The sequence below is a fragment of the Drosophila biarmipes genome, chromosome 4, assembly GCF_025231255.1.
Source record: "Drosophila biarmipes strain raj3 chromosome 4, RU_DBia_V1.1, whole genome shotgun sequence".
In the NCBI taxonomy this organism is placed as follows: domain Eukaryota; kingdom Metazoa; phylum Arthropoda; class Insecta; order Diptera; family Drosophilidae; genus Drosophila; species Drosophila biarmipes.
Window position 1 is genome coordinate 528,085 of NC_066614.1, and position 25,561 is coordinate 553,645.

At 33.8% G+C, this 25,561-nt stretch overlaps 3 protein-coding genes across 9 annotated transcripts; 2 read left to right on the top strand and 1 right to left on the bottom strand.

The window, feature by feature from the left end:
• Positions 1 to 896: 896 nt before the first annotated feature.
• Positions 897 to 6,340, top strand: LOC108036023 (UV excision repair protein RAD23 homolog B). Its single transcript, XM_017111953.3, has 5 exons — positions 897 to 1,092; positions 1,243 to 1,894; positions 5,605 to 5,699; positions 5,771 to 6,094; positions 6,152 to 6,340. The coding sequence occupies exons 1-5, from the start codon at positions 1,027 to 1,029 to the stop codon at positions 6,260 to 6,262; spliced, it is 1,248 nt and encodes a 415-aa protein (XP_016967442.1). The 5' UTR covers positions 897 to 1,026; the 3' UTR covers positions 6,263 to 6,340.
• Positions 6,341 to 10,176: 3,836 nt separating this feature from the next.
• Positions 10,177 to 12,588, bottom strand: LOC108036024 (zinc transporter ZIP9-B). Of its 2 annotated transcripts, none has more exons than XM_017111954.3 (3): positions 12,419 to 12,588; positions 11,973 to 12,258; positions 10,177 to 11,918 (listed from the first exon to the last, which is right to left on the bottom strand). In XM_017111954.3, the coding sequence occupies exons 1-3, from the start codon at positions 12,515 to 12,517 to the stop codon at positions 11,413 to 11,415; spliced, it is 891 nt and encodes a 296-aa protein (XP_016967443.1). In that variant the 5' UTR covers positions 12,518 to 12,588; the 3' UTR covers positions 10,177 to 11,412. The 2 variants fall into 2 exon arrangements, with proteins under 2 accessions (XP_016967443.1, XP_016967444.1); XM_017111955.3 differs by having other exon boundaries at positions 11,775 to 11,918; positions 11,977 to 12,258.
• Positions 12,589 to 13,517: 929 nt separating this feature from the next.
• Positions 13,518 to 24,666, top strand: LOC108036009 (RING finger protein 11). Of its 6 annotated transcripts, none has more exons than XM_044091235.2 (4): positions 13,518 to 13,666; positions 13,807 to 13,892; positions 21,279 to 21,404; positions 23,953 to 24,666. In XM_044091235.2, the coding sequence occupies exons 3-4, from the start codon at positions 21,303 to 21,305 to the stop codon at positions 24,298 to 24,300; spliced, it is 450 nt and encodes a 149-aa protein (XP_043947170.1). In that variant the 5' UTR covers positions 13,518 to 13,666; positions 13,807 to 13,892; positions 21,279 to 21,302; the 3' UTR covers positions 24,301 to 24,666. The 6 variants fall into 6 exon arrangements, with proteins under 6 accessions (XP_043947170.1, XP_050743027.1, XP_016967405.1 ...); XM_017111917.3 differs by having other exon boundaries at positions 13,522 to 13,666; positions 23,950 to 24,666; XM_050887070.1 differs by lacking the exon at positions 13,807 to 13,892 and having other exon boundaries at positions 13,520 to 13,666.
• The last annotated feature ends 895 nt before the right edge of the window (positions 24,667 to 25,561 follow it).

The following is a 25,561-nucleotide window of genomic DNA, read 5'->3' on the forward strand; positions in this document are numbered from 1 at the left end:
TTTCTTTCGAAATATTATGGCATGGTACAGAGGCGTATTCATATTTTGTTTTAAAAAGTTGATTTAAAACCATTTGATTTTATGGCAATAAGGTGCATGAATATGATTAAACAGCTATATTTTGGCGTACCCATACCCGTAAAATATATAAAAAGGTTGATCAGTATCACTAGGCGAGTCGATCTAGTCAAGTCCGTCTTTCCGAACGTAGCATGTGAATTCTTGCGCAGCGCAGGTTTCTTTCAGCAGGTTGCCACTCCCAGAACGCTAGAATCTTTCAAACACCCACATTTTTTTTTATTTAAATAACAAGCCAAAAATTATTGAAATTTGACCAATATTTGAAAAATTATAACCAAAAAATAATTTATATAGCAACAAGTAACGAAAATTTTTAGTCGATGGAATTGACTACAACATATTTGTCTTATTTGATATATATAATTTGAAAAATTCATGTTTGCTGAGTATATAAAAACAAATTTTTAATATATATTAACCATAACCATTTTCAGAGACTTAAATAAAATAAGTCTTCGGAAGAACACGAAAATTAACACAAGATTATCAGAAATTTTAAATGTACATGTTAATTCTAAAATCTACTGCTTACTGCAGGATGAAGGCATTGAAAAAAATGTTATCTTTATATGTTTTAAAATCCTGTGTCGAGTAGTAGCCCCACCTTCAGTTGCCTATAAAAAGCTATTCTAGCCAATAATCAGGCACCATTGTTTTTGCATCTAGTATATGCGGGTTTTTACACAACATACCTGATGCAAACGCGTTTGCTAGTGAGAATGTATCTGCGTTACTTATCGAAAAATCAGAAAAATACCGAAAAGTGTGAATTAGGCTTAAGACGACACATTGGTATGTTTTTGAATAGGGTGGTATACTCATTCGGTCCATTTGCGGCCACCCTGATGACAAATCATTTTTGCGTGAACGTTATTAAAATCTGCATTAAAAGTATACATATGCATGTGTATATTTAAATAATTTTTGTATTTCCTTGAACGCAACATGATTATTACTATAAAAAATCTTCAACAGCAAACTTTTACTATTGAGTTTGCGCCAGAAAAAACGGTACGTGTTATTAATTTGTACATATATGTATGTATTTACTCATATCTGTGGATGTAAGTCATATAAGATACTAAAAAATCTTTTGTATATTTATGTATGTGATAAAAATATTTTGAGATGGAATAACAAAAAACCCATTCCCTTTTAAAGGTTTTGGACCTGAAGAAAAAAATATTCGACGAGCGCGGTGCGGAATATGTTGCCGAAAAGCAGAAACTCATTTATGCAGGCGTCATTTTGACTGATGAGCGTACTATTGGATCATACAATGTCGATGAAAAGAAGTTCATAGTAGTGATGTTGACACGCGATTCATCTAGTGTAAAGCACAATCAAAATTGTCCAAAGGAAACTGAGAAGTTGACAACCACTAAGAATGTAAAGTCCCCAGAAAACTTAAACACTAATAACGCTTCTGCCACTGGGATTACAGAAGATCAGTTACCTGTCCCAACACGTGAAACAATAGCTCCAGTTCCAAGACCAATTTCCCGTAACGATTTGATTGGCGAGTTGGCCAATGCTTCCTTACAGTCGCGCGCTGAATCTAACTTGCTAATGGGTGACGAATACAACCAAACTGTTCTGTCAATGGTGGAAATGGGTTACCCCCGCGAGCAGGTGGAACGTGCGATGGCCGCTAGCTACAATAACCCAGAAAGAGCCGTTGAGTACCTCATTAATGGAATACCCGCTGAGGAGGAAGCTATATATAATGTTGTGGATGAATCCACAAATCCAAGAGTAATCACCTCCGGACCTCAAGCGTCATCTGTCGATCGTCCACCAGAATCAAATTCAGGTAACTTACTGTTCTGATGCCCAATTCGTATTGAATATAAAACAAATGTAATCCGAAATCCGATGTAGCAAACAATTTTCGACATGCAAACTTTTTTACATTGACAATAAATCGTTATTTAGAAATTACAAATATAATAATTTAAAAACATTTCGGAAATATAATAATATATTATATAGGGTTCATAGACATAAACCTTTAAATCAAACAATTGATTATTGCTCTTACAAGAGTTACTTTGAAGAGTTACCCTGATTGACTAACACAGAACAATTACGGATAAATAACAGAAAAACGTAAATCAAAAAATCATTTTGAAAAAGTTAAAGTTTATAGAGTTGTACTGCTTTCTTTATATCAACTTCGCAGAACAATTAAGTTTTTATACCCTTTCAGAGGCTTTATTGAATTCAGTCAGAAGTTTGCAACGCAGTAAAGGAGGCGTTTCCGACCCGTCTGTTCGTTCGTTTCTACGCAAACTAGTCTCTCAGTTTTAAAGCTATCGGGCTGAAACTTTCCCAAAATTCTTCTTTCTATTGCGTGGAAATAACATTTTTTAATTGGTTTTAAATTTCGAATTAAATTTAAAAAAAATCGGAAGACTATATTATATACAGTGATGGAAAAAATAGTAGAAACGAATATAACTATTTCACTTTAAGGTTTTTTTTTAAGTTCTACCTTTAGGAATATTTATGAAACCCATTGGGTTGGTAACATTGATAACGGTACTTAATCACAATCTCCTTTTTGAACGCTTTTCGTTTGCAATTTTTCTTATTCATGGAAATTTGTCAGAAGACCTCGTGTTTGGGTTGGAAAAAATAATAGAACCGCGGTTGTATTTGGTCGAAATCTGTCGTTATTCTTCGTTTAAATTCAAATAAAAGGTATTGTTTTCAGTATTTTTATTACAAGGAGTGTTATTATAGCAATTTTTTGTTCAATTTATCATTTAATATTGTTAAAGGCGTCAAAATGCGTCGTGGAATCTAATCCTCAAATTAAAGGCAGAAGGCCAATCCATGGGACAAATTGCAAAACTATTAGAATGCTCAAAAAAAAAAAGTGTTTTCTGCTATCCACTATCAAGCTGAACAGGAGAAACGTGGAAGAAAGCGATCCACTTCTACAAAATTTGACACGAGCCTTATAAGGAAGTCGAAAAAGGAGCCATTCCTTTCTTCGAAGGATCTTAAAAACTACATGAACGCATCCGTAACGAGTCGCACCATTCGCAACAGACTGATTGAGCACGGTTTAAAAGGGCATTCAGCAAGGAGAGTTCCTTTTATGAGCAAGAGGCATACAGAAAGGCGACTCTGCTTTGCCAAAAACCACCAGACCCGCCAGAACTGGAAAAATGTCCTTTGGTCCGATGAAACAAAAATTGATTTGTTTGGATCTGATGGTAGACCCCATGTAAGACGCCCAAAAAACACAGCAGTCGATCCCAAATACACCATAAAGACTATTAAACACGGAGGTGGCAATATAATGCTATGGGGATGTTTCTCTGCGTCAGGTGTTGGTCCACTTTTTTGGATACAAGGCAATATGTGTGCTACAGACTATGTAAACATAATGAAGGAGGTTATGTTACCATATGCCGATGATGAAATGCCTTTAAAGTGGGAATTTATGCAGGATAATGATCCCAAACACACATCGAAGCTTGCGAAATATTGGTTCCAGGACAATAAAGTTCACGTTATGGATTGGTCAGCTCAGTCACCCGACTTAAACCCCATTGAGCATTTGTGGGGCATTCTAAAAAAACGTTTAATTGGTTTTCAACCAAAAAATAAGGAGCATTTCTGGCAGAAAGTTCAGAAAGAGTGGTACTCCATTTAGCCAACAATATGCTCCAATTTGGTGGAGTCTATGCCTGTAGGTGTGCTGCAGTGTTGGAAAACAGTGGTAACGCAACAAAATATTAAAACTAAAAACATTTCATGATAAATTTTGCTTATCTAGTCAATTTGGATAAAGATTAGTCATTTCGTTTCTATTTTTATTTCCAGGTCAAAAACATAAAAATTAACTTTAGTTAAATTTTTTAGCTAAATCAATGAAGTTAAATGAATTTTTGTTTTCTAGTATGTAAGATAGATGTATATATATTAAAGAAAAATCAAAACTTCCACTCATTACAACGTTCCTTATTAAAAATACGTATTTAAACCCAAAGTGAAAATTCGTTTCTATTATTTTTTTTTCATCAGTGTAGCTGTCATAGGAACGTTAACTTCCTTTCTTGTTTTTAAATTGAATTCAAAAATACAAAAAATTATATTCGCATAAGTATAAAATAATATGTCAAAAAACATTAAATCTATAATATGTTTTCCCATTAATTTTACGATCGTTCCTAGGGCTATATGATATCGTCGTCTGATTTTGAAAAAAAATAAATAAATTTACGTAACTAATTGAAAGTGCTGTTTTAGCGTTTTTCAGACTAAAAATCATAATATCCTCTGTTTGTAAAAACGATATCAGATAACTTCGCAACTGCAGCCTTACGCACAGAAATCGTTGGCACGTAAAAATCAAGAAAGCTTGAACAGTTGTACAAAATGTAAAATACTTCATGGTTTTTAATGATCATTGTAATTACTGACACGTAAAAATCAGAAAGGCCTGTGCAAAATTTAATTTACATCTTGGTCTTTTAATAATATTTTTATTAATTCTTATTGATATTTTCCCTACCGGTACACACCGGTAGCAAGGTATATATATAACAATATGGTAGCGAAATATTTGTAGGCTCTTTCTTACTAATCACGATACATTTTTTTAATCGTGCTTAGTAATCATGCGCTCAACTATAGTAGGGAGAATTAGTGATGAGGTACAATGTTATGCTGAGGGCAGCCATTGATTCTAATTCTCTTTAAAATTCTTTATTGTCCATTATTTTTTGGGTAAAATGTGCTTTGAGGGAAAATACAACAGGCGACAAAAGCCTAAACTTTGCCTGTCTTTCAAAAGACTTGGTACGTTACTTTGAAATATAAACTTTTTGGTTATGTCCTAATTTATTATTGTTTATTACAAATATAATAATAAAGATTGTTTTAAATCGTCTTAATAAAATAAATAACAAAAATGTAGCATTTTGGCATGTATGTAATGTTATCTAAATTAATGTTCTTCCTGGCGCATTTAAATTTCGTGGGGGTTGGTGGAAGTGAGAAGTAGAAGTAGAATAGAGAAATAAAAACCCGTGTACATATTTCGATATTGAAAACTGGAAAAATGTCGATAATACAAGTTTACAAAATAATATTTTGAAACAGCTCTAAGAAGGGTGATGGTAGAGTTGGACTTTTGTATCACGAAGTAATAAAAAAATAAAACAATGATATTTAATTTTTTATCTTTTTTTTAATATTGTAAAACTTTTTTAAAATGTTGTGTTGAAATTTCATGTTAATCAAAGGTCATTGAGCGTCCAACACTTTAAACAGTTCTTCTGAAAGGTATATTTTTTTAAAGTCGATGAGCACTGTCCTTTGAAATCTAATGTATCTATAATTCAGAAAATTTTACCTAAATCCGAAGGTACTGTCGGATTTTGTTTATCAAATTATTTTTTTGGACTAATTAACCACGCAAAGAAAATTGGTTGGGAGAGGTTTCTGTTATGCAATGTCTTACATTATTAATGTTACCTTGTGTTTCTTCTACAATTTACTTTTTAGATCCCTTTGAATTTTTAAGGAGCCAACCTCAGTTTCTACAAATGCGTTCTTTAATATATCAAAACCCCCACCTTTTACATGCCGTACTGCAGCAGGTAAGTACACTTACGAGTATATTAATATATAAAATTATGATTATAATGTTATATAATATTTTTACAAATAGATTGGTCAGACAAACCCAGCTCTTTTACAACTTATTTCTGAGAACCAAGATGCGTTTCTTAACATGCTAAATCAACCGATTGAAAGCGAATCAGAAACAAATGAGTCAGAAGCGCGCGGTTCAAACGCTCGTACGCAGTCGAATTCTGCTGAGATTGAAAGCCTGTTTTCGTCAGAATTGGAAGGAGCTGTTGCAGCACAAAGAACAGCCGCTGGCGGAAGTGTGATTCAAAGAGATAACGCACATAATATTGAAGATTTGGAACAACCTTCAGGAGTCTCAACCATTCGTCTAAATCGCCAAGACCAGGACGCAATAGAAAGGGTATTTAAGATTTAACTGTTGTGTATAAAGTGTTAAGCTATATTCTTTTGTCTACAGCTGAAAGCACTTGGATTCCCAGAGGCTCTTGTACTGCAAGCTTACTTCGCGTGTGAAAAGGATGAGGAACTTGCAGCTAATTTCTTACTTTCTTCTAGCTTTGATGATTAGGTTGGCGAAATGTAAAAAGTTATTCATATACTACATACAGAAATCGTTACAAATAAAAAATTATGTTCTAAAACCATATGTAAGAGGTCTATCATAAAAATACATATATTCTATTTTATGTCAGTAAGTAAATAAAAATACCTCTTAACGAAAAAAAAAATCATGTTTTTTGTTTCCAATTTCCTGCTCTGGTACCTGGGGTACTACCATAGGCAAAAAGTAATGTGTATTTCTTTATTAATTTTGGTCTTGTGTACACATGAATATCTTTTACCGGGCCAGACTTTTATCAATTCTGCTGGTATATAAAGGGCTTACGATTGCAAACTCGGGTATGCATAGGGTATAAGTTTCATTAAAATAAAAAGCAGTCTATTTTTATATCTATGTGCATGACATTCCAATTAGTGACGAAGCACACAATGAGAGTGTGCGAAGGCGTCCACTATACATATATGCACAAACAAATAAAAAAATGATGGTATATATGAATAAATGAATGAAATGCCTGAAATTTTCGTATTCGCCACTGCAATACAATATGCGAGAATGTTTTATTTTTTCGCTGAGGATCTACTTTGCAATAATAGCAATGTCAAATTACAGTGTTTTGTAAACTTTTATGTTTTGCTCTTGTTCGGTCTTCTCGATCGACGCCAGTTATCGGTAGTTATCTATCATTATTTACAAAATCCTTAAAACTAAATTGATTAATAATAGATTGCACTGAATATACTAAATAATAAACTGGAATTACACAGCTTACATTCGGCCAATCCTGACTCTAGATCGACCTCGATCTTCACATATTTACTATCTAAATAGTCAACTACACGAATTAACGATTTTTGTACACGCTTGCACCCAAGGTCTGGCGGCTTCAAGAATGCCCGTGTAAGGAAGCTGAGTTACCTGGCCATCTTCCATGTGACTTCATACCTATCATTCGGAAACCCATAGTTGATTTTATAAGACCCACGGTATTTCTTACAAGATCCTGGAGTAACATCGGATAGCTATAAAATCGTCAACCTTATAACGGAGAGAAACCTTATGTTTTACAGCGTATCGAAACTCATTTTGCTCTTGTGACCGTTTAATATTCTCACTAGCTTTTATCCTTTCGGAGATAATATCACAAGGGCTAAAGAGGCATAAACTTCTTCTCAACGGGTCCTCGCTGGTTGCTACCAAAAAACATTAGGAGTCTTTCCGGTACTCTTCTGAACGGAATTATTAATTGCAAATTCAACTCGGTTGACCAACATGTACCAATCGGATTGGTTAAACGGCTCAGATGGTTTACCTAACATCGGGGTTAACACTCGGTTTATGCGCTCCATTCGCTTGAGGGGCAGCGGTAGCAACTTTAACGTGCTCTATATTTCGCTCACTTAGAAAACTAAAAAACTCAAGTGATGTAAAAAAGGTACCACGATCCGAACGTTGCTTGTCCCAAAATCGTTAAAGCCGCTTTTGAGAAATAGGAAAAAGTTTTAAAAATATCTGAAAAAACCTTTTGGTCATAATCATCAAACGATAGTTTTTTCACAAATTTTAGGAAATCGAACATAGTATTTCAAAATACCTTTCGAACGACATATAACACAATCCTGTAGCTTCAGTACTTCACAAGTTACGGGTAGGAACATTTAGCTATTTATATCTGTTTTCTCGGAAAACTAACTAGTTTGTCGAAAAATGGTACAAGAAAGTTTCTTCTATTAAGCTGTTTAACATCGTCTTTAATTTATAGGACCTTCAAATAGAGTTTGGATACGCACAAAAAAGGTCAATGCTGAGTCAATGTAAGAAGCTCTGAACTGGTAAGTGTACCCATTTTTGTTGATTAATAACTTTTACATGGGTATTTTTACAATAATGTGTCGAATGCCAAACATTTAGGAATTCCAAGGTTTATACACCTTAAAATTTTATTTGAAATCTGTGACGAACCTGCCTAGCAGTCGCTTACGCCACAATCATTATAACTACTGTTATAATATCTTTAAGAGAAATACCGTGAAGTACAATAAATATTAATACACGTTAAGAATAATTTGGTTATATTTAAGATCAGAACTCGGGGTAGCAACGCCAACCGATAGTTAGCCAATAAATTATTTAATTAAATACTAGAAAAGCAAACAAGCTATAATACGAGTAGTAGGTAAATACTAGAGATCACGAGTGCGGGAAAGGCGGAAAAGTTATCGCGGAAAGGGTAATTTGGTGTGATTTGGACACGGCTTAGCGAGGCTTCGAAAAACCACGTGTGCTTCGCGAGCTTTTCCGCCGTCTTACTACCTAACGCCCGCAAAGTTTCCTCCCGGCTTGGCCTCGCCCGAGGGTCCAGCCCGGTGAATTTTTCGCGGTTTTTCGGTGGTTTACCAATTTTCTAGTAAAGGACTCATGGATCCGACTGAGATCTGTACCCCGGCCAAGAAAGCATCCTAACAAACAGGCAATCAAACCGAACAGTAATCGATTCCCGTTCCGGTACTGGCCCATATCGAATCGACTCATTCGGTAGACGATTCAATTTTGGTATTGATGTTTTGGTACCGGTACAGTTAAACAATTTCAATTAGTTATGGCAATGAATACATTGGAATGATTTATGTTTTATTAAGAAAATAAAAACTTTATTTGAAGGCACATTAAGAATAATTCAATGGATCCAAAATCGTAGAGATGATTATACTTATAATGATAATAAATTTACGAAAACAAGTTAATTATTTGGAAAACATGTAATTGGTTCTCAAAAGATTGATTGCGTTTAAATTTTTCATGTCCATCGGTTTCTGAGCGGATTCATGAATACCTTGCGAAATTGTGAACAACTCTGGGAACTTTTCGAAAGAATTACTATTTAATAATGTCTGTTGACTTAGAATGGCGCCTCTGTTTTAGAAAAAATGAAATGGACACACGGGCAACTGGTTTTATGAAATCCGGAATCGTTTTAGTAGGCACACTATTTTTCTTAGTGAGGGGTTGGTTACTACTCCTTTGCTCCTCAGTTTAAATCATCAATGTGATATGAGATCGCTTATGTGCTTTGATAAATAAGTTCCATGTTTATCCAATAAAATGCATACGAATTTGTGCATAAATATGTATTTGTATTTATGTAAGTAATTAAGCAGTTCATTATACCCGTGCAGAGGGTATAATGATTTCAGTCAGAAGTTTGTAACGCAGTGAAGGAGACGTTTCCGACCCCATAAAGTATATATATTCTTGATCGTCACATGACGAGTCTATCAAGCCATGACTGTCTGTCCGTCTGTCTGGACTCTAAAGTAACGTTTTGGGACAAACCGACAACCAAAATTCATTCATTTAATTCAATTTATTTTGAGAAGAGCCCCAAATAATTTTTTTTTTGCTTATTACTTTTGAACGGAGCATCCGAATTTACTTCTACTTTTGGTCTTTCACCACCTTTCTCCCAAACCAATTGATTTTCCCAAAGTCGTGATATGCAATTCTTTTAGTTTTTGCAATACCTTTTGATTTATGTAATACTCGAAACAATTGGTCTTTTACTGCAGATTTTAATTTCTTCGGTTATATACTTGTAAAGTAGTCGCCCTCGCACACCCTCCTGGTGCGCCACTACGTGGACTGCTGCCCACAGTTATTGCGGGACAGCAATGACCAGCTCCAGAAGTAATTCGTTTAAAATGACATTTGGCCAATAACTCTTTCTTCCGTCACGATAATGCACACTGCACTAGCTTTTCTATACCATTTCTTCAAAAATTTGACCCATATCGTTTCGCAACCACCATATCCGCTGAAGAGACCAGTCAACTAAACATTAGCTTTGGTTTTCAATTATCATTAATGGCATTAAAAAAATAATGATACTTTAAACAAATCCCATTGGCATTGAAAAAAAGGAATGCTACTGAAAACAATTTTATTAAACTAAAACCAATTACACCAAATATACATTAAAGTGACATTTACAAAAAAAGTGCTACCATACACTTTTATTACCATGTCTTAAATTGAACCCTTAGTTGCGGAATATGTCTACACAAAAGATCTCGCGATTAATCGCATCTTTTTACTCTCGACCAAGAATCGGTATCTTTCTGAAGTTCGGCTTGTTATATTTGACCCGATAATGACGCATAAATAAATAGCAAATTCTTCCAACAAGTTTACTAAAAAGTATTTGAACGAATTTAACACAAATTTAATTGCATTTAGACGAGAAGAAACCTTGGTTTGTTCGGCCTGGTTGATTAAAGTGTGCAAAAAAATGTATTTTAATTGTAAATGTAATGTAAATAAAATGTAAGATTTACTTAAAAATTACTCATATGAGATGTACTTGCCAGAATTCTTTTATAAAAATGTATATCCACTGCCCAACTTTGGCAAATCTCGTATCACTCAATATGAATGTCGCTAAAAATACCAAACTAAGTAAAATTACATATCTTGTGGCGCCTCTAGCGGCTAGTGGCGTATTCGTGAAAACTTCCGATTTGCTGCATGTGGTGTGCAAGCTCAATTGAATTTGCAGGGTATTGGCTCTAACTTTTAAATGAATAGACCGATTTGAATAATTTTTGGCATGTATATGGGTTTTGGTAATAAGAACACATAATTTAAATTTACTCAATATTTTAAAATTTGGGCGATAGATTGTTTTTAGTGTTATGGTCATTTGTGGGCTTTAGAGAGGGCGTGGTACCCCGCTAAAACTAGCTTGCGCTGCGCAGGAAGACCGGGAATCTGCATGCCAAGTTTGACTGTTTTAGCTCTTAACCGGTATAATAAATAAATTCTTTTGGTTTGACTTCAAAACTCTGAAACGAAGTTGAAGTTGACTCCCAAAAGAATATAAACAAATTATAATTAAATAAATAATTAATAAAAAGTGCAGAAGTGAAAGTATTTTTGCCACCAGTGTATGTTCATTTTACCAAAACCCTTTAAAATTTTGTTTTTATTATTTAATCGCCTTGATCATTTTACACAACTTGGCGGGAGTGTTAAAAAATTTATGAACGGTTCTTAACGTGCATTTTTACGCGAATACCAATGTTCCTGTTGCACTTCTGTATGTTGCATATTATCCCTTAATTTGTACACAATCTTATTTGATAGGAATGTTGGTAGGCATCCTAGTGCCTATGTCCAAATGTTATAACTAGCGGAAGTAGCGCACCACAAATCATAATTATTAATTCACTATATTTTAACGCTTGAATACTACTGCTCCCATTTTTGTCGTTCGTAACATCCCGAGATTCCTCCAGCAAACGATAATTATGCTGTTCGTTCTGAGACAACCCCCCTTGGGTAAGTTCTGGTAAAACATGAACAGTGGCAACGTACAAAAACGTCCCGGCGGAAAAGAGCATAGCTATCCCAGTGGCGTTTACAGAATTTAGCGTCTCCTTCTGCTCCTGGCCGATCCCAAAATACGTTAAAACAGTCAAAAGCGGCGCCGATAAGGAAAACAATGCCAGGTGTTTTCGAATTTGTTGCCTGTCGACTTTCTCATGCAGTAAGAAGGTTACCAACCCAAAAGCTGCTGGTGCCTTATGAAGCATTATAGCTAAAAACACAATTATTTCAACATCCTGATGGCTTGTCGTGGCAGCTGCACCTAAAGCAACCCCATCAGCTGCAAAAATAAAAACTAATTTATAGGGCTTCCAAAGAAATGGAGTGTGATTACCTGCAGCATGAACCACCAATCCAAGAGTCAAGGTAGTATTGTTTTTTTTGTCACTTCCGACATTGTTTTTCCGTTGTGATATATCCACCAACATCATAAAGACAAAACCCAGCACAAGAGAAAGTCCAATAGTCTGCGAGTAATCTTGGAGCTCCGGGTCAGGAGTTCGTTGTTGAGGTCGCGTATTACCCGAATACAATGATCTTATACCTTCTGGTATTATAACGGCTAATGCAGTGCCCACTAATAATCCAGCGCCAAGCACTGTGACAAATTTAAGTTTTTCCTTGAGGGAATATATTGCGATAACAAGAGTTAATGCATATTCTAAAACTTAATTGTCAAGATATACAGATATCTTTTCTGCCGGAATTTAGGGGAAATGTACGGTAACATCATTGAAGTTTCCCCAGATTTCTGGGACACCCGCATGTAAAAATACAAACCTCACTCAATTTCATCAACATCGGTATGCTCCCTGCCAAATACGATCCAATAAGCATGACCAAAACTAGTAATATAAGAATTATTGTCTCTTCAGCCATGATTCCCCAACTTGATTTAAATTGGACTAGTTCATCAACGTTTACATGTTTTTGCCAACTCAATTTATAATTAGGGATGAACCATTTCTAGCTTTACTTTTTACTCACTCTCACAAAACGGCAACGCAACCAACTGTGGGACGTTATAGCCTCTTCATACGGAAAGTGCTTGTGCAACAGCAACTCTCTTCTCTTTCATCAAATCTTTCTATTGAATTATAGAATTTATCCGGTATACTGTCATCAGCTGGGTTTGTTAATAGAAAATTAACCAATGAGACCAACATAAAAATGACCAGTCTGTAATAAATAAGTAATTTATTGCTTCCAACCCATCCCACAGAAGCTTTGGTTTCTTTTTTTTCTAACGTAAACTGCTCAGATTATTAACATGCTGACATGGGCTTTGAGGGCGTGCGAGCTGGCTAGAACAGCGTTTTTCCGCTGGTATTGCAGGAAATCACCCAGCATCCTGACAATGGCTGGCAATGGGTTCTGCAGCTGTCTTTTAGCGGTCTGTTTTTTCCTGCTTCTGGTGGCGTTTAATGAGTACATTGCATCCGAGGTCTATGCGACGACAAGTTCTGAAGAAAGTCCGCAGGGAACTTAAAACCAGCTTCTAACAATTATCTAAGCATAATATATATATAAAATGGTTTAAGATTATTAACGAATGAAAAATGAATTTTTCTTAATTTCCTCCATTTTTTATATTTCGTTTCCAAGCCAAAGATCAAACTTCTTTTTCTTTCTTTTCAAAAAAAAATCAAGAAACGGCAAGTACATAAATTAAAAACCTCTTAAAAAAATCGGACAATCGGAAAATCTACTTTACGAAACAGTATTCGTAGCGACTTTTTTCCATTCTCTTTCTAGCACCTACTTGTAATAGAAGAAAAAGTCGCTGAAGTTTCGCTTCCACTGTGTGATAAGTGTATAAGAATCGGAACTAGACCATAATGGACATGTATATACATTTGCTTGTAAATGTTATATCCAAATCCCACTTCAAGAAATAGAATTTTACGATGTACACAAACGTTAAGTGGTTTATATGTATTAGATGTGTGCCTTACGGTCATACAAACAAATAAACGTTGTTGATACTGCAATATTTTATATCAAATTGGTAAATACTCGGGACACAAGGTAAAATTTGTTATTTAATACATAGGACACAAAAAATGATTTGGTTTTTCAAGGTTCAAGGTTGTATGATTGAATTCATTTGTATGTACATATGTACTTAAGGATCTATATATAAATGTTTTACTTTTCTTATTCTTCAGACACTGTTAAATGTGTACATAGCTGTGTGCATCCTTAGTGTGAAATGATGTGTTTAAGTGAATAAACCAGCAGTTACAAATTTGAGGTAAAACAGAATGAAAACAAACAATACGAATTAAACGAATTGTAGCAAGCGAAAGTGAGCAAGCGGCTTACAGTGAGTGCATAAGTTTACGTACCATACGTATTTAGCTATATACATGGCTCAACCAAAGGTACTCTTTGTAGGACAAGTGACTTAGTTTCGTAGAAAAGGTATTTTGACTCGGGAAAAGTCTTCGAAAATATCTCCTTAATTTACCTTATCAAAGCATCATCAAACATTCTTATCTAGTTTTGTAAAAAAATTATAAAATAATATATATTGAATATTTTTGTGAAATTTACCTTATGCGGAATACAAATTTAGACCCTTTACTCATAGAATAAAAAAAATATTGTAATCGTCAGATGGTATTAGACCCAAGTGTACATTTTGATTATGGACGCTAATATATCGGAATCTACAAAACCGTTGCAAATTGGCGGCGATTGTGCAGATAGATTCTAGGGATTCCTATGAAGGGCAAGTTTATTTTAGAGGAGTGCCTCGCACGGCCATAAACATAGTAATTTCCCTATTCGAAAAATCGAAATCTTTGTAGTTATACCGTTTTTAGAATTCCTCCGCAATGCATATAGCATGGTCTTATTGTCACAAAGCGCACAAATGAATGGCAATAATATATGTAAATAAAAAAGTACAGGGGTGGTCAAAGCATTTACGCAACCCAAAAGTTGAATATACTCATAGTTTAAACTTAGGACTTATTGAAAATCATTTTGATTTTTTGTATAATTTTTTGAATTTAACAATGTCAGAAAGAAGAAGTATGAAAAAATGTACGTGAAGTAAGTTCAGATTATAATATATTTATTTTTTTAATAACTAACTATTGACCATCGCTGTTGTTTCTTCATATTTCTCTCCACCATGGCACCATCTTCCGAACGAATGCTGTTTAGCTTCGATTCCAAATGAGGGGTGCCATGGAAATCTCTTTAGTCGGCCAGCATTATAGCAATGGCTGGTGATGGCTTTCACTTCTTAGCGGTATGCTTTTTCCCCCATGCCAGTTATGTGTAATTAATTTAAGTAATTATTTAATTTAATTTAATTTTATTTTATTTTAATTGAAGTTTTCTTTTTATGTATTTGTTGGACAGAGTTTTTTTTATTATACGTTCTATTCTCGTTGACATTGACTTCGAAACTACGCTTAAAGTTTATAGAGGTACAGCATAATTGACTGGCGCCTCGTGTTAACATAACCGTTCGATGGCTTATCTTGAGCTTAAGCATGTTGATAAGATCCACAACGTTATCTACATAAGCGAGCGAAACAACGGCGAGAGAAACTAGCCCAGAATAACTACATTATAAAAAGTTGTATATATAGAGAATAATATAGATATATAACTCCTCCCCTCTTAAGAATGATTAACGTCCTAGTTAATAATTAACATTTATCTAAAAATAACAAATTACAATGGTTTTAAGTGGTGTTTATACAAATAAACTTTTTCGCTACGACTATCATTTGAATTAGCATTTTCGTTCCTTTCGTATTCATTTAAGTACTCTCAATTTCTTATTAATTTCAATCGCTTAAATTTAGATCTGTGTCGTCTTATATTTCGATTGTTAATATATTCCTTATAGTGAGTATCATCAATCTTAGATATTTGTTTAGTTTTCCTAAATGGGTTATCAATTTTTAATTTTCTTTTTAGTTGCATATCTACTTTGGCAAAAGCTGTATTTATATCATGTTCCTTTCTCTCTTTATTTAATCGTTTTATTATATCTGCCTTATTTTGTTTTACGTCTACTTCTGGCTCTTCATTAAATAAAAATATTGATGCTGGAGTTTTTCTAGTAACACCATGAATAGTTTTGTGTTTGTAATTAAAAAAAAAATTCTTTTATATCCATTTCAACAGTTTCTAATTTGTTTTCCGTTCTACTTATACGTATTTTTTCATTTTTTGTTCTATGACAACGTTCAATATCAGCTATTCCATTTTTAGAGCTTGTTATTTCAATGTTTATATTTTCTTTTTCTAACCATAAGGCTAAAGCTCTACTTATCATACCTGAATCTTGATCCATTTTCAGTACCTTGGGTTTACCTAGAAAATGAAATACCTTTAACAATGCTTTTTTTGTTTCAATCCAATTAGTAGATGTGGTTTCGGTGGCTAACAAAAATTTGGATTTTAGGTCAATACAAGTTAAGAAAGATCTACTATTTGTAAAGAAATAATCAATAATGTATTTATCTCTAATTTGACGTTGGAGTAATTTCATACGGTAAATCTGTCCGCCTGTTTTCATGTTTACTTTAATTACACGTATTGCATTCGTTAATTATGTTTTGTATTAATTTTATGTAGTCTGGGTAAAAATATGAGTTTCTAAAGTCTAATATCATTTTTTGAATTCCTTGATGAATTCTATCTTCATATATTTTAGTAATGAGGTCTTTAAATTCTGAATAGCTACTTATGTTGATAAGATTTGTTGTAGCTTTATAGAGTTTGGTTCCAGTGTTTGGTCGAATTATTTTTATATATTCATTTTGAAAAATAACAAAATCATCAATATTTTTCAACAAAATAGTAGAGGTTCGTCCACAAATGGCTTCTAGTATTATATCGTTTGCCTTTGCACTGGTCATTTCAGAATAAAATATTTTGCGATTACATTTTTTTTCTGCTTCGACTTGTTCCTTGTCACTTTTTAAAAATGTTAATTGTCTTTTATAAATATTAAGAGGACGCTCTGTGATTGAAATACCTAGAAAGCCATCTTCTTCTGCCCTATGAATTGTAGGGTCTAACGATTTAAAATCTTCAGTTCCAGACAAAAGTGAATCTGATTCGTGGTTCTTAAAGTTTGTAGCCGCTTCTTGACTCTGTTTACTCTGGAAAAAGCGTCTGCTACAAAATGTTTTTTGCCTTTAATGTGCTCAATTTCAAAGTCGTTTTCGTTTAGTCTGATTTTCCACCTTTGTAACTTCATGTTTGGGTCTTTTACATTGTGTAACCAAGCCAAATTGTAATCAATAATTTTAATTTGTTAAATGCGTTTTTTATTCTATGTTATTTATATCGATTGACTGTCCTTTTTTTAAACATTTTGAAATAGGCCTAGTAATTTTAGCAAAGTTTAGAATGAACTTTCTATAAAAACCACATAAACCGAGAAAGGATTTTATTTGTTTATCTGTTTTCGCGATGGGAAAATCTAATATGTCTTTTATTTTGCTTGGGTTCGGCCTAATACCATTAGATGTTATCATATGATCAAGAAAGTTTGTTTCGCGTGTTAGAAATTCGCACTTTTCCAATTGTAATTTTAAATTAGCTTCTTTTAATTTATAGAAAACTTTAATAATTGAAAGGATATGTTCCTGCACTGACGTAGAAAAAATAACGATATCGTCAAGAACTAAATTTTTAAGAATCTCGTTCATACACCTTTGAAATGTAGCCGGTGCGTTTTTTAACCCAAAAGGCTTTCGAGTGTACTCATAGTGACCGTTTTGTGTTGAAAATGCGGTTTTTTCTATGGACTCCGGGTTCATTTCGATCTACTGACATTTTCCAAGTTTGTCTAATATTTCATCAATATTAGGAATTGGGAATTCGTCGCTAATAGTAATATTATTTAAGTGTCTATAATCGATCACGAAGTGAAATTTCTTTGTCCCCGAGGCATCATATTTCTTTGGGACTATCCATATTGGACTACAATACGGAGAAGAATTTTCGAATTATACCCTGACTTTTTAATTCTTTTATTTGCTTCTCGACCTCATCTCTATAAATGTATGGGTATCTGTATGGTTTTACATAGACAGGATGTTTAGTTTTTCTTATGTGTTTAATGGTATGTGTAAAGCTCAAATTTTCACCTTCAACAAATTGTATATCTCTATAAGTTTTTATTAAATGCATTATTGATTTACTTTCTTCACTATTTAGGTGACTAATTCGAATTTTATTGGAATAATTAATTTCTTCGCTAAGCGCATAGTTAAAGACATTATCCTCCAATTTCTCGTTCGAATTGTCGACTTTTTTAATTGGGATGTAATTATGTTTAATTTCTTCTTTCAGACAGTTTGGTAAATTAATATTGTAACTAGGTTTTTTAGAGGTGAAATTAAAAGTAATGTTATTTAACTTTACATATTCCTCTTCGAAGTTTATATGAGCATTAGTAAATTCAAGTATATCTCTTCCAATAAAAATATCACATCTTGTCGAAAATCATGGATAAAAAAATTTAATTTTCCAGGTTTCCCAGTTAAAGCTTTGGCGATTATTTCTCGTACGGTACCCAAAATGACTTTTCCTATCATTGTATATATTACTTTCGGGTTTGTTTTATGCATAAAAGGAGTATTTAATATATGTGGCCTAATAAGACTAATACTAAATAGACATAAATATTTTTGTTCATTTATTTGTACTCAAATTGTGGAATTCTTTGATCGACCGAGGCTTCTACTAGAAAATTTTCGTCAGTGTCCATCGCTTCGACTCGCTTATATCGACCGGAATCTGACATACGTTTTCTTATCCGTTGTCGATATACTCAAAATTAGGAAGCATTTGAGGGTTGTTTAAATATTTCTTATTTGAATAATTTTTATGTTGCTGCATATTGTTATTATAATTTTCATAAATTCCAATTTCTTGAGCAACACGTCTTAATTTACTTGGGGTGCTAACATCAAATCTACACACTGACATATGTATTCGGTCTGGTAATTGTTTTCGAATAATTTCACAAATAGCTGAGTTCATTGCTTCTGTGAAAATGTATTTATTATTTATACTGCCATCTAAATGTAACTTATTACAAAAATGGATGATTTAGGTCTAGTTCATCGACAAATTTTCTAAAATTTCCAGAATACTTAATTTCGTAAATATCGAAAAGTAATTGAGGGATTGGTGTTTGGGTGTTATACTCCTCGATTAGTAGATCTTCAGATCCGTTCAGCCGCGTGGTGTTGATCGCATGAGCAAGTGTTGAGCGTTTCCAAGGATGAGGTTCTCGAGGGTTCCATAAATACTGCTGGACTGGACTGGGTTATTGGTGGGGTACAGGTCAATTTGGTGTTCGACTCTTTTGATGAAAAGGGCCAGGTAGAGGATGTCGCCATCAAACGGACTTGTCGGATTGTCGAATTTGTGTTAAGCATTGGGATAACGCTTGATCCGAAAGGACATGTTTTCCTGCCATCCTGTGCTGTTCTTATTCGCAATTTAAACTTTTACTCAGCTGGCCGATTTTTGTTTAAATTTCTTTTGCGAATATTCGTTCGTTGTGCGTTGTAAATGCACGTTTTCGGGATCTGTTCACGAGGTTCTTTTCCGGGTCTGGTTTTTTTTCAGATCCTACCGACTGCGCCAATTATGTGTAATTAATTTAAGTAATTATTTAATTTAATTTTATTTTATTTTAATTGATGTTTTCTTTTTATGTAATTGTTGGACAGAGTTTTATTACACGTTTTATTCTCGTTGACATTGACTTCGGAACTACGCTTAAAGTTAAAGCTTATAAAGAAGTACAGCATAATTGACTGGCGCCTCGTGTAAACATAATCGTTCATTCGATGGCTTATTTTGAGCTTGAGCATATAGAAAATAACTTTAATACTAATTAATTTTTTATATATATATATTTAATTGCATACTTTTAGGATAAGGAAATCTTACAATATATTTTATTTAACAAATCAATTCAAAAATTTACAATTAAGCTATATATGTTTTTCAATTTTACATCGATGTTTGCCTGTCAAAACATCCAAAAATCGATGTTTTCTGCACCATTATTGACCAATTGGCTTTCAAATTACTATTATGAATATGACGAAAACACGAAACGCAAAATATGCAAGAACATAAAAGAGCATGTAAGCCAGAAAGTTGCAAAAAGTTTAAGCTTAAATTTAAAACATAGAAAAAACATTCACTGGTATTAATAAATTAGTTTCATCAAAGGGTAAGACGGCAATCACAACATTTTCTTTATCTGAAATCTCAGTCTACACCAAAATACACCACTCGAAAAATCGTTAATTTTAAAATGATAACACAACACATAATGACATAAAATGTACTCAGTTTTATAGTAAATACCATTATTTTCAATACTCATTTTATTTGACGTCGATTGGTCGATTTTATAGTAGAAATTATTATTTTTGTGAAAGTTTTTTTTTTAATTGAAATATTAAGCAAGCGCAGAGTAAAAACAAGCGCCGGAAAATTTTGACGTGCAATTTCTCGGTTTTTTATTTTTTTACGATTTTACCAAATTGGTAGGTAAGATAGGAAACTATTGTATTCCTTATAAAAAACACTTCTTGTTGAACCTAAGAAAAATTTAGAAAGTTATGATACCCCCACTTTTTAAACAATCTAAAGTAAACTTTTTGAATAAAATTAAAACTTTTTTGATTTGCCAAAAAAAATTAATTTCTCATTTTTTAATAATATTTAATTGAACAAATTTAAGAAGACTGTTAAAAGTCGCTAAAGATCGCTTCAGGCAATGTGACCACGCACTCAAATCAAGTCAGAATATCAGCGTTTTTATTAAGTATTTTTTACGGGCTTTTGTATGTCGTTTTTATTATTATTCATTATTTTAGAAATTGTTCATTATTAATCTATAGAAAAAAACAAACTGCTTTTTACCGCGGCGCAAAAAATAAGCAATTTAAACTTTTGGTGTGAACGTGCAGAAGCGGTGGAAACATAAAAAAACGTCAAAAAAGGTCGTCTCATCGAAGAGGTTCCCCATCATTGTGGGACTAGATCCCAAAGACTAAATAACGCAGCAGAGCCAATGCGCAGAAGAATGGAAATGGCAAAGCATCGGCGTCACAAAAAAGAAACCTTAAGCTACCAATTAACAGAAATAAAAACATTTTTTGAATATTGATTTTGTTTTTATTTCTTGTGCACGGAATTTAAAATTGCTCAAATTTTTGTTTGTCAAAAAATTAAGCAATAAGAGCATGCTACTTTAATAACTTCGGTGACACTAATGAATACGATTTTTCGACTAGTGAAACTCAACCGATCTGAATAATAGGCTAAAAAAGGCTGGCACTTCTGGAATTTTAAAAGCACACAATATGATGCTTATCTCTGAGCAAAATTAGACTTCTGTAGGTAAACTGTTGTAAGGAAATTTCTGGAACTGTAATAATAAATAAAAATTCTATTAGTATCAGTGTCTCATTTGGTTTTAAAGTTATCGAGTAAACTTAGATAGAATAAACATTTTAATTCATTAAATTGGAATCAGCCAAAAAAGCTAAACATTTGCTTTAAGAATATAAGTACGCTTTATAAGACAATGATATACAACTTTTTTAACACTCGGAATGTATTTCAGGTTAAACCTTGTAAAGCGTAAAAAATGGGAAATTGCTTGAAAATGAGCAGATCAGATGACATTTCACTTTTACGAGGTAATGATACGATTAACGGGCAAAACAGCGGAACTCAGTCATTATACCATGTAAGTATATTTGCATTATTGATCACTTGGGTATAATTTAGTAGTATAGGTATACAAATAATTGAATACCTTTTACCTTACTGTAGTATACATTTTCAAATACATTTAGAAGTAGTGATGTATTTACATACTGCCAAAAATTGAAATAGAACGGACGCAGAATTAGGAGACGGTAAAATTCGCCATACTTAGTTTATTAGCTTTTTTACGGTGCAAGCAATTTGATCTAATTTTGAAAATGCACTAAACTCAAATCTTAGCATTGAATGATAGACATAGCTAAAAAAGAATACAACAAACAATGCCATGTACCGTCGTCGTCAAGTGACATCATTTGATCATAGCGTACCAGTGGCTTTTCAATTGATGACGTCTAGGTATCATCCCAAGTTCAAGCTCTTCTTTTGGGCAGCTTGTTCTACCACCTTAATAATAGATTCGTCAGAAAGTGTGTAACAGGTAAAAGGGAGCGTATATATATTCTTGATCGGGATCACTAGCCGAGTCAATCTAGCCGTCCGTAAGAACGCTGAGATCTCGGAAACTATAAAAGCTAGAACCGTTAGACCTGGCATGCAGATTCCATTTTTATTTTCCTCCCTCAAACTGAGTAACGGGTACCTGATAGTCGAGGCACTCGACTATAGCGTATTTCCCTGTCTTACAATATATTTTACCTTAGCAAGGTTAAAATGGGAATACATTTCCAAAACAATATATATGTGTGTTTTCTTGCTCACAGATTTAAATCTTTTAACATCTTTGTTGCTTCCATGTTTTATTTTAGAGCTTTAAAAACAGAACAGTTGTTTGCTAAAGGTCAATTCCCTCTGTGTGATTTATTTTGTTTATGCTTCAGGGGTCAAATTATGATTAATCGATTTTGCTAAAACTCGCGGAAAATTGAGTCGCATACGCAAATCAAATCACTATTTCTGTATGTGGTGGACATTTTTATTAGAAAAAAATGAATTTACAGCAATGTCGCCGTTAGAAGGAAATTGGTGTTGGTGCAGGACCGAAGAGCGTCCAAACGGCTAAGAACTCAGCATTTTATATCCTCTTGAAACAAATTTCTGCTGTGTTTTTCAAGAACCTCAAGCTTATTTTCTTCCTAGCAATCCCTGCTTCTTTTTGCACTATGTATAATATCCACTTTTCCAAAAGTGGTCAAAATTGTGGCTAAAAAAGGATGTAGTAAGAGAACAGAATGCAAAAAAAACTTTAAATCTTAAAAGGGTCCATAGGTATTTGTGGCCTACACAAGTTACTACGGGCAACCTTTTTACTATTTTAGAAGTTTTTATCTTACTCGTGGTAATGCGTAGGCATAGCTTTTAAAATACCAAGCTAATACGCGACTTAATGCCATCACACAAAATGATCTACTTTATGATAAACGGTTATACAATACTTCTGGTCTGATAAATTAAGTTTGGGTCGTTAAACACCAATAGATACACATAATCACAAGGTAGCACTCCATTTAAATTAAATTGATTATGCAGATTCCTGAACTTCCTGCGCAGCGCAAGTGTCACGAAGTGTCACGACAACTCTAACGCCCACAATCGGCAAAAATCTGTAGCGACTTTTAGTCTTTACGATAGAAAAAAATTTTATGTATGTCTTATCAATACCTAACGATTGGCCTTAAAAAAAAAATATGTTGACACGCTTAATCTAAGGCCCACAAATGTTTTATACGCTTAAATCTGTCTGCCGCTCACATAACATATACTGAAATAGGTGTCGCTTTACAATAACGCTTTGCTGCTTATATATCTTCCTTCTCTTTTGCTCCCTTAAGTTAAGTAACGGGTTGATTATTTCTTACAACTGAAAGGGTATACAAACTTCGGCTTGCCGAAGGTTACTTCCTTTCTTGTTTTATTATTAATGTGGACGGCAATCAATGTATGACGAAGAGCACCAGGAGGGTGTGCGAAGGCAACCACTAAATAAACGATAAAATGAAAATCTACAGTAATAGTCTTATTGTTACTAGTGATACATCAATGGAAAGGTATTGCAATAACTAAAAGGATTGTATACCAAGACTTTAATAAAATCAATGGGATTCGGACAAACAATTTGAAAGTGTAAAAGGGAAAATTTGTAAAACGGCACGCTGCAGTTCAATTGGCCTTTGATTGAATTTGATTTTAATAAAGCGTGCCGAATGTAAATAAATGTAGAAAGTGTATTTGTTTGTTTACATTTTCGTCACAAAAGTTGATATCAGAAGTTTTGTTTGTTAAAGTTGTGGTCGTGTCTATATTTTTACATCGTTACGAGGTGTTCTTGTCTTGAGACACGATGCCGGCGACATTTACTAGCGTCATGTATTCTGAAATAATAAACTTAGCGCTTCGAAGAGGATTTCAAATCTTTGCCAGCGAAAAAGAAAACCTTTATGACAAACGTACTTTGCGGTGCGAATTGAAATTGAATGGTCAATATAATAACTAGTATCTGAAAGTAGATCTTGTTTTGTATATATTTATATGTACCCATTTAAAATTTCTTGAAAATTTCTTTTCAGCAGGAAGAACAGTATCAGCCAGTATTTTACCCCACCACCTCAGCTTCCTCAAATCGAGCCCCATCATCTATCAATCGACAACTTTCCGATGATTATCAAGTGAGGATTGCAAAGCGTATTGGATTAATGCAGCATTTGCCAATTGGAACATATGACGGAAGCTCGAAAAAAGTACGAGAATGTGTAATTTGCATGGCAGAATTCTGTGTTGATGAATCCGTGCGATATCTTCCTTGCATGCATATTTATCATGTTAAATGTATAGACGATTGGTTGTTGAGAAGTCTTACATGTCCCAGTTGCTTGGAGCCGGTTGACGCTGCTTTACTAACGAGTTATGAATCGACATAGCGTTTATAAAAGAGTAGTATATTTATAATGGTCGCTTTAAATTATTTCGGGAAAATAAAAAGTTGGTCCAAGCAAAGGTTATTATTTGATACGTTTCAATTGGATTACATTTCTTAAAATTAAATGTTGCTGTCTTTAATCAAAACCATTTATATTATTGAGTGAAAGCCGATAATAATTGTTATTGCAGCACTGGATAAGTCAAATATGTAAAAACTATTTTGTTGAATTTTGTATTGATGTATGTAAGCATTCTGCTTGAATTTCACCCGAAGAGAACACTAGATCGTGTACATATATCTATATTTATATAAGTGAGTGTATAAAGGATTTGATAATAAAATTAAATTTTGTTTAAGTACGAAATTGTTTCTTTAGTATTGAAATGTACGGAGAAGGCTCGAAGGGGAAGGGCATTGTTGCACTTTATCAACGTTCAGCGCAAATTCCACTGAGAAGCCCTGAATTCAAAACTCGTTCAAGAACGCTTGTGTCTGGACACGACAGAAGGCTGATAATGGTGCTGCTGGTGTCAAGAAGTGTACCAAGTCCCACGGGCTCCATCTAGAATTTGACGTAGTGCAGATACAAGTGTGAACAGCGCCTAATTTAGTATATATTCAACCACCCTATAATAGTGTCGATAAGTTTCTTTTGTTAGTGTTATCAGACTCTGTAGTTATAAAGTATTCGAGATAGAGTCGTACTCAAGAACACATAAAGTTACATTTTGATTTGTAATAATTTATTCAATCTCATCATCCTAAATAAAACCTACACCACTTGTAAAGCTACCCCTTCTTAGTTCAGAAGTTGGATCAGTTTGGTTGTATGTGTGAAGCGGATTTGTGCCGTGCCAAGAACTCTAAGAAAACCAGCGATAATCGTCGACCTGGAAAGTTTGTAATGGGAAATAGCAGATTTTGGTTGTGTTTCAGTTCTACGTGGCAGGCGGATTCAAGCAAAACGGGAATCTCAGTGAACCCGTGGACTCAAGCAAAGGGGTAAGATTAGGTACTTTTAGTTGTCTCGGTCGCAAAGAGGACTGTCAAAAAAATTCCGGGGGATTGCCAAAATGTCGAAAATAGCAGATCTGAAGGGCGAAGTATTAAGATTCCTGTTAAGATCTAGAAGAGTGTTAGTTTCGGACACCAGAGCCAAATTGGTTTAGAGACTCATAGTTTGAACAATCGGAGGATATCGAGCTGCCACCATCAGTGGGGCTCACCATTCAGCAAGAAGAAGCGATATCAGCAGAAAT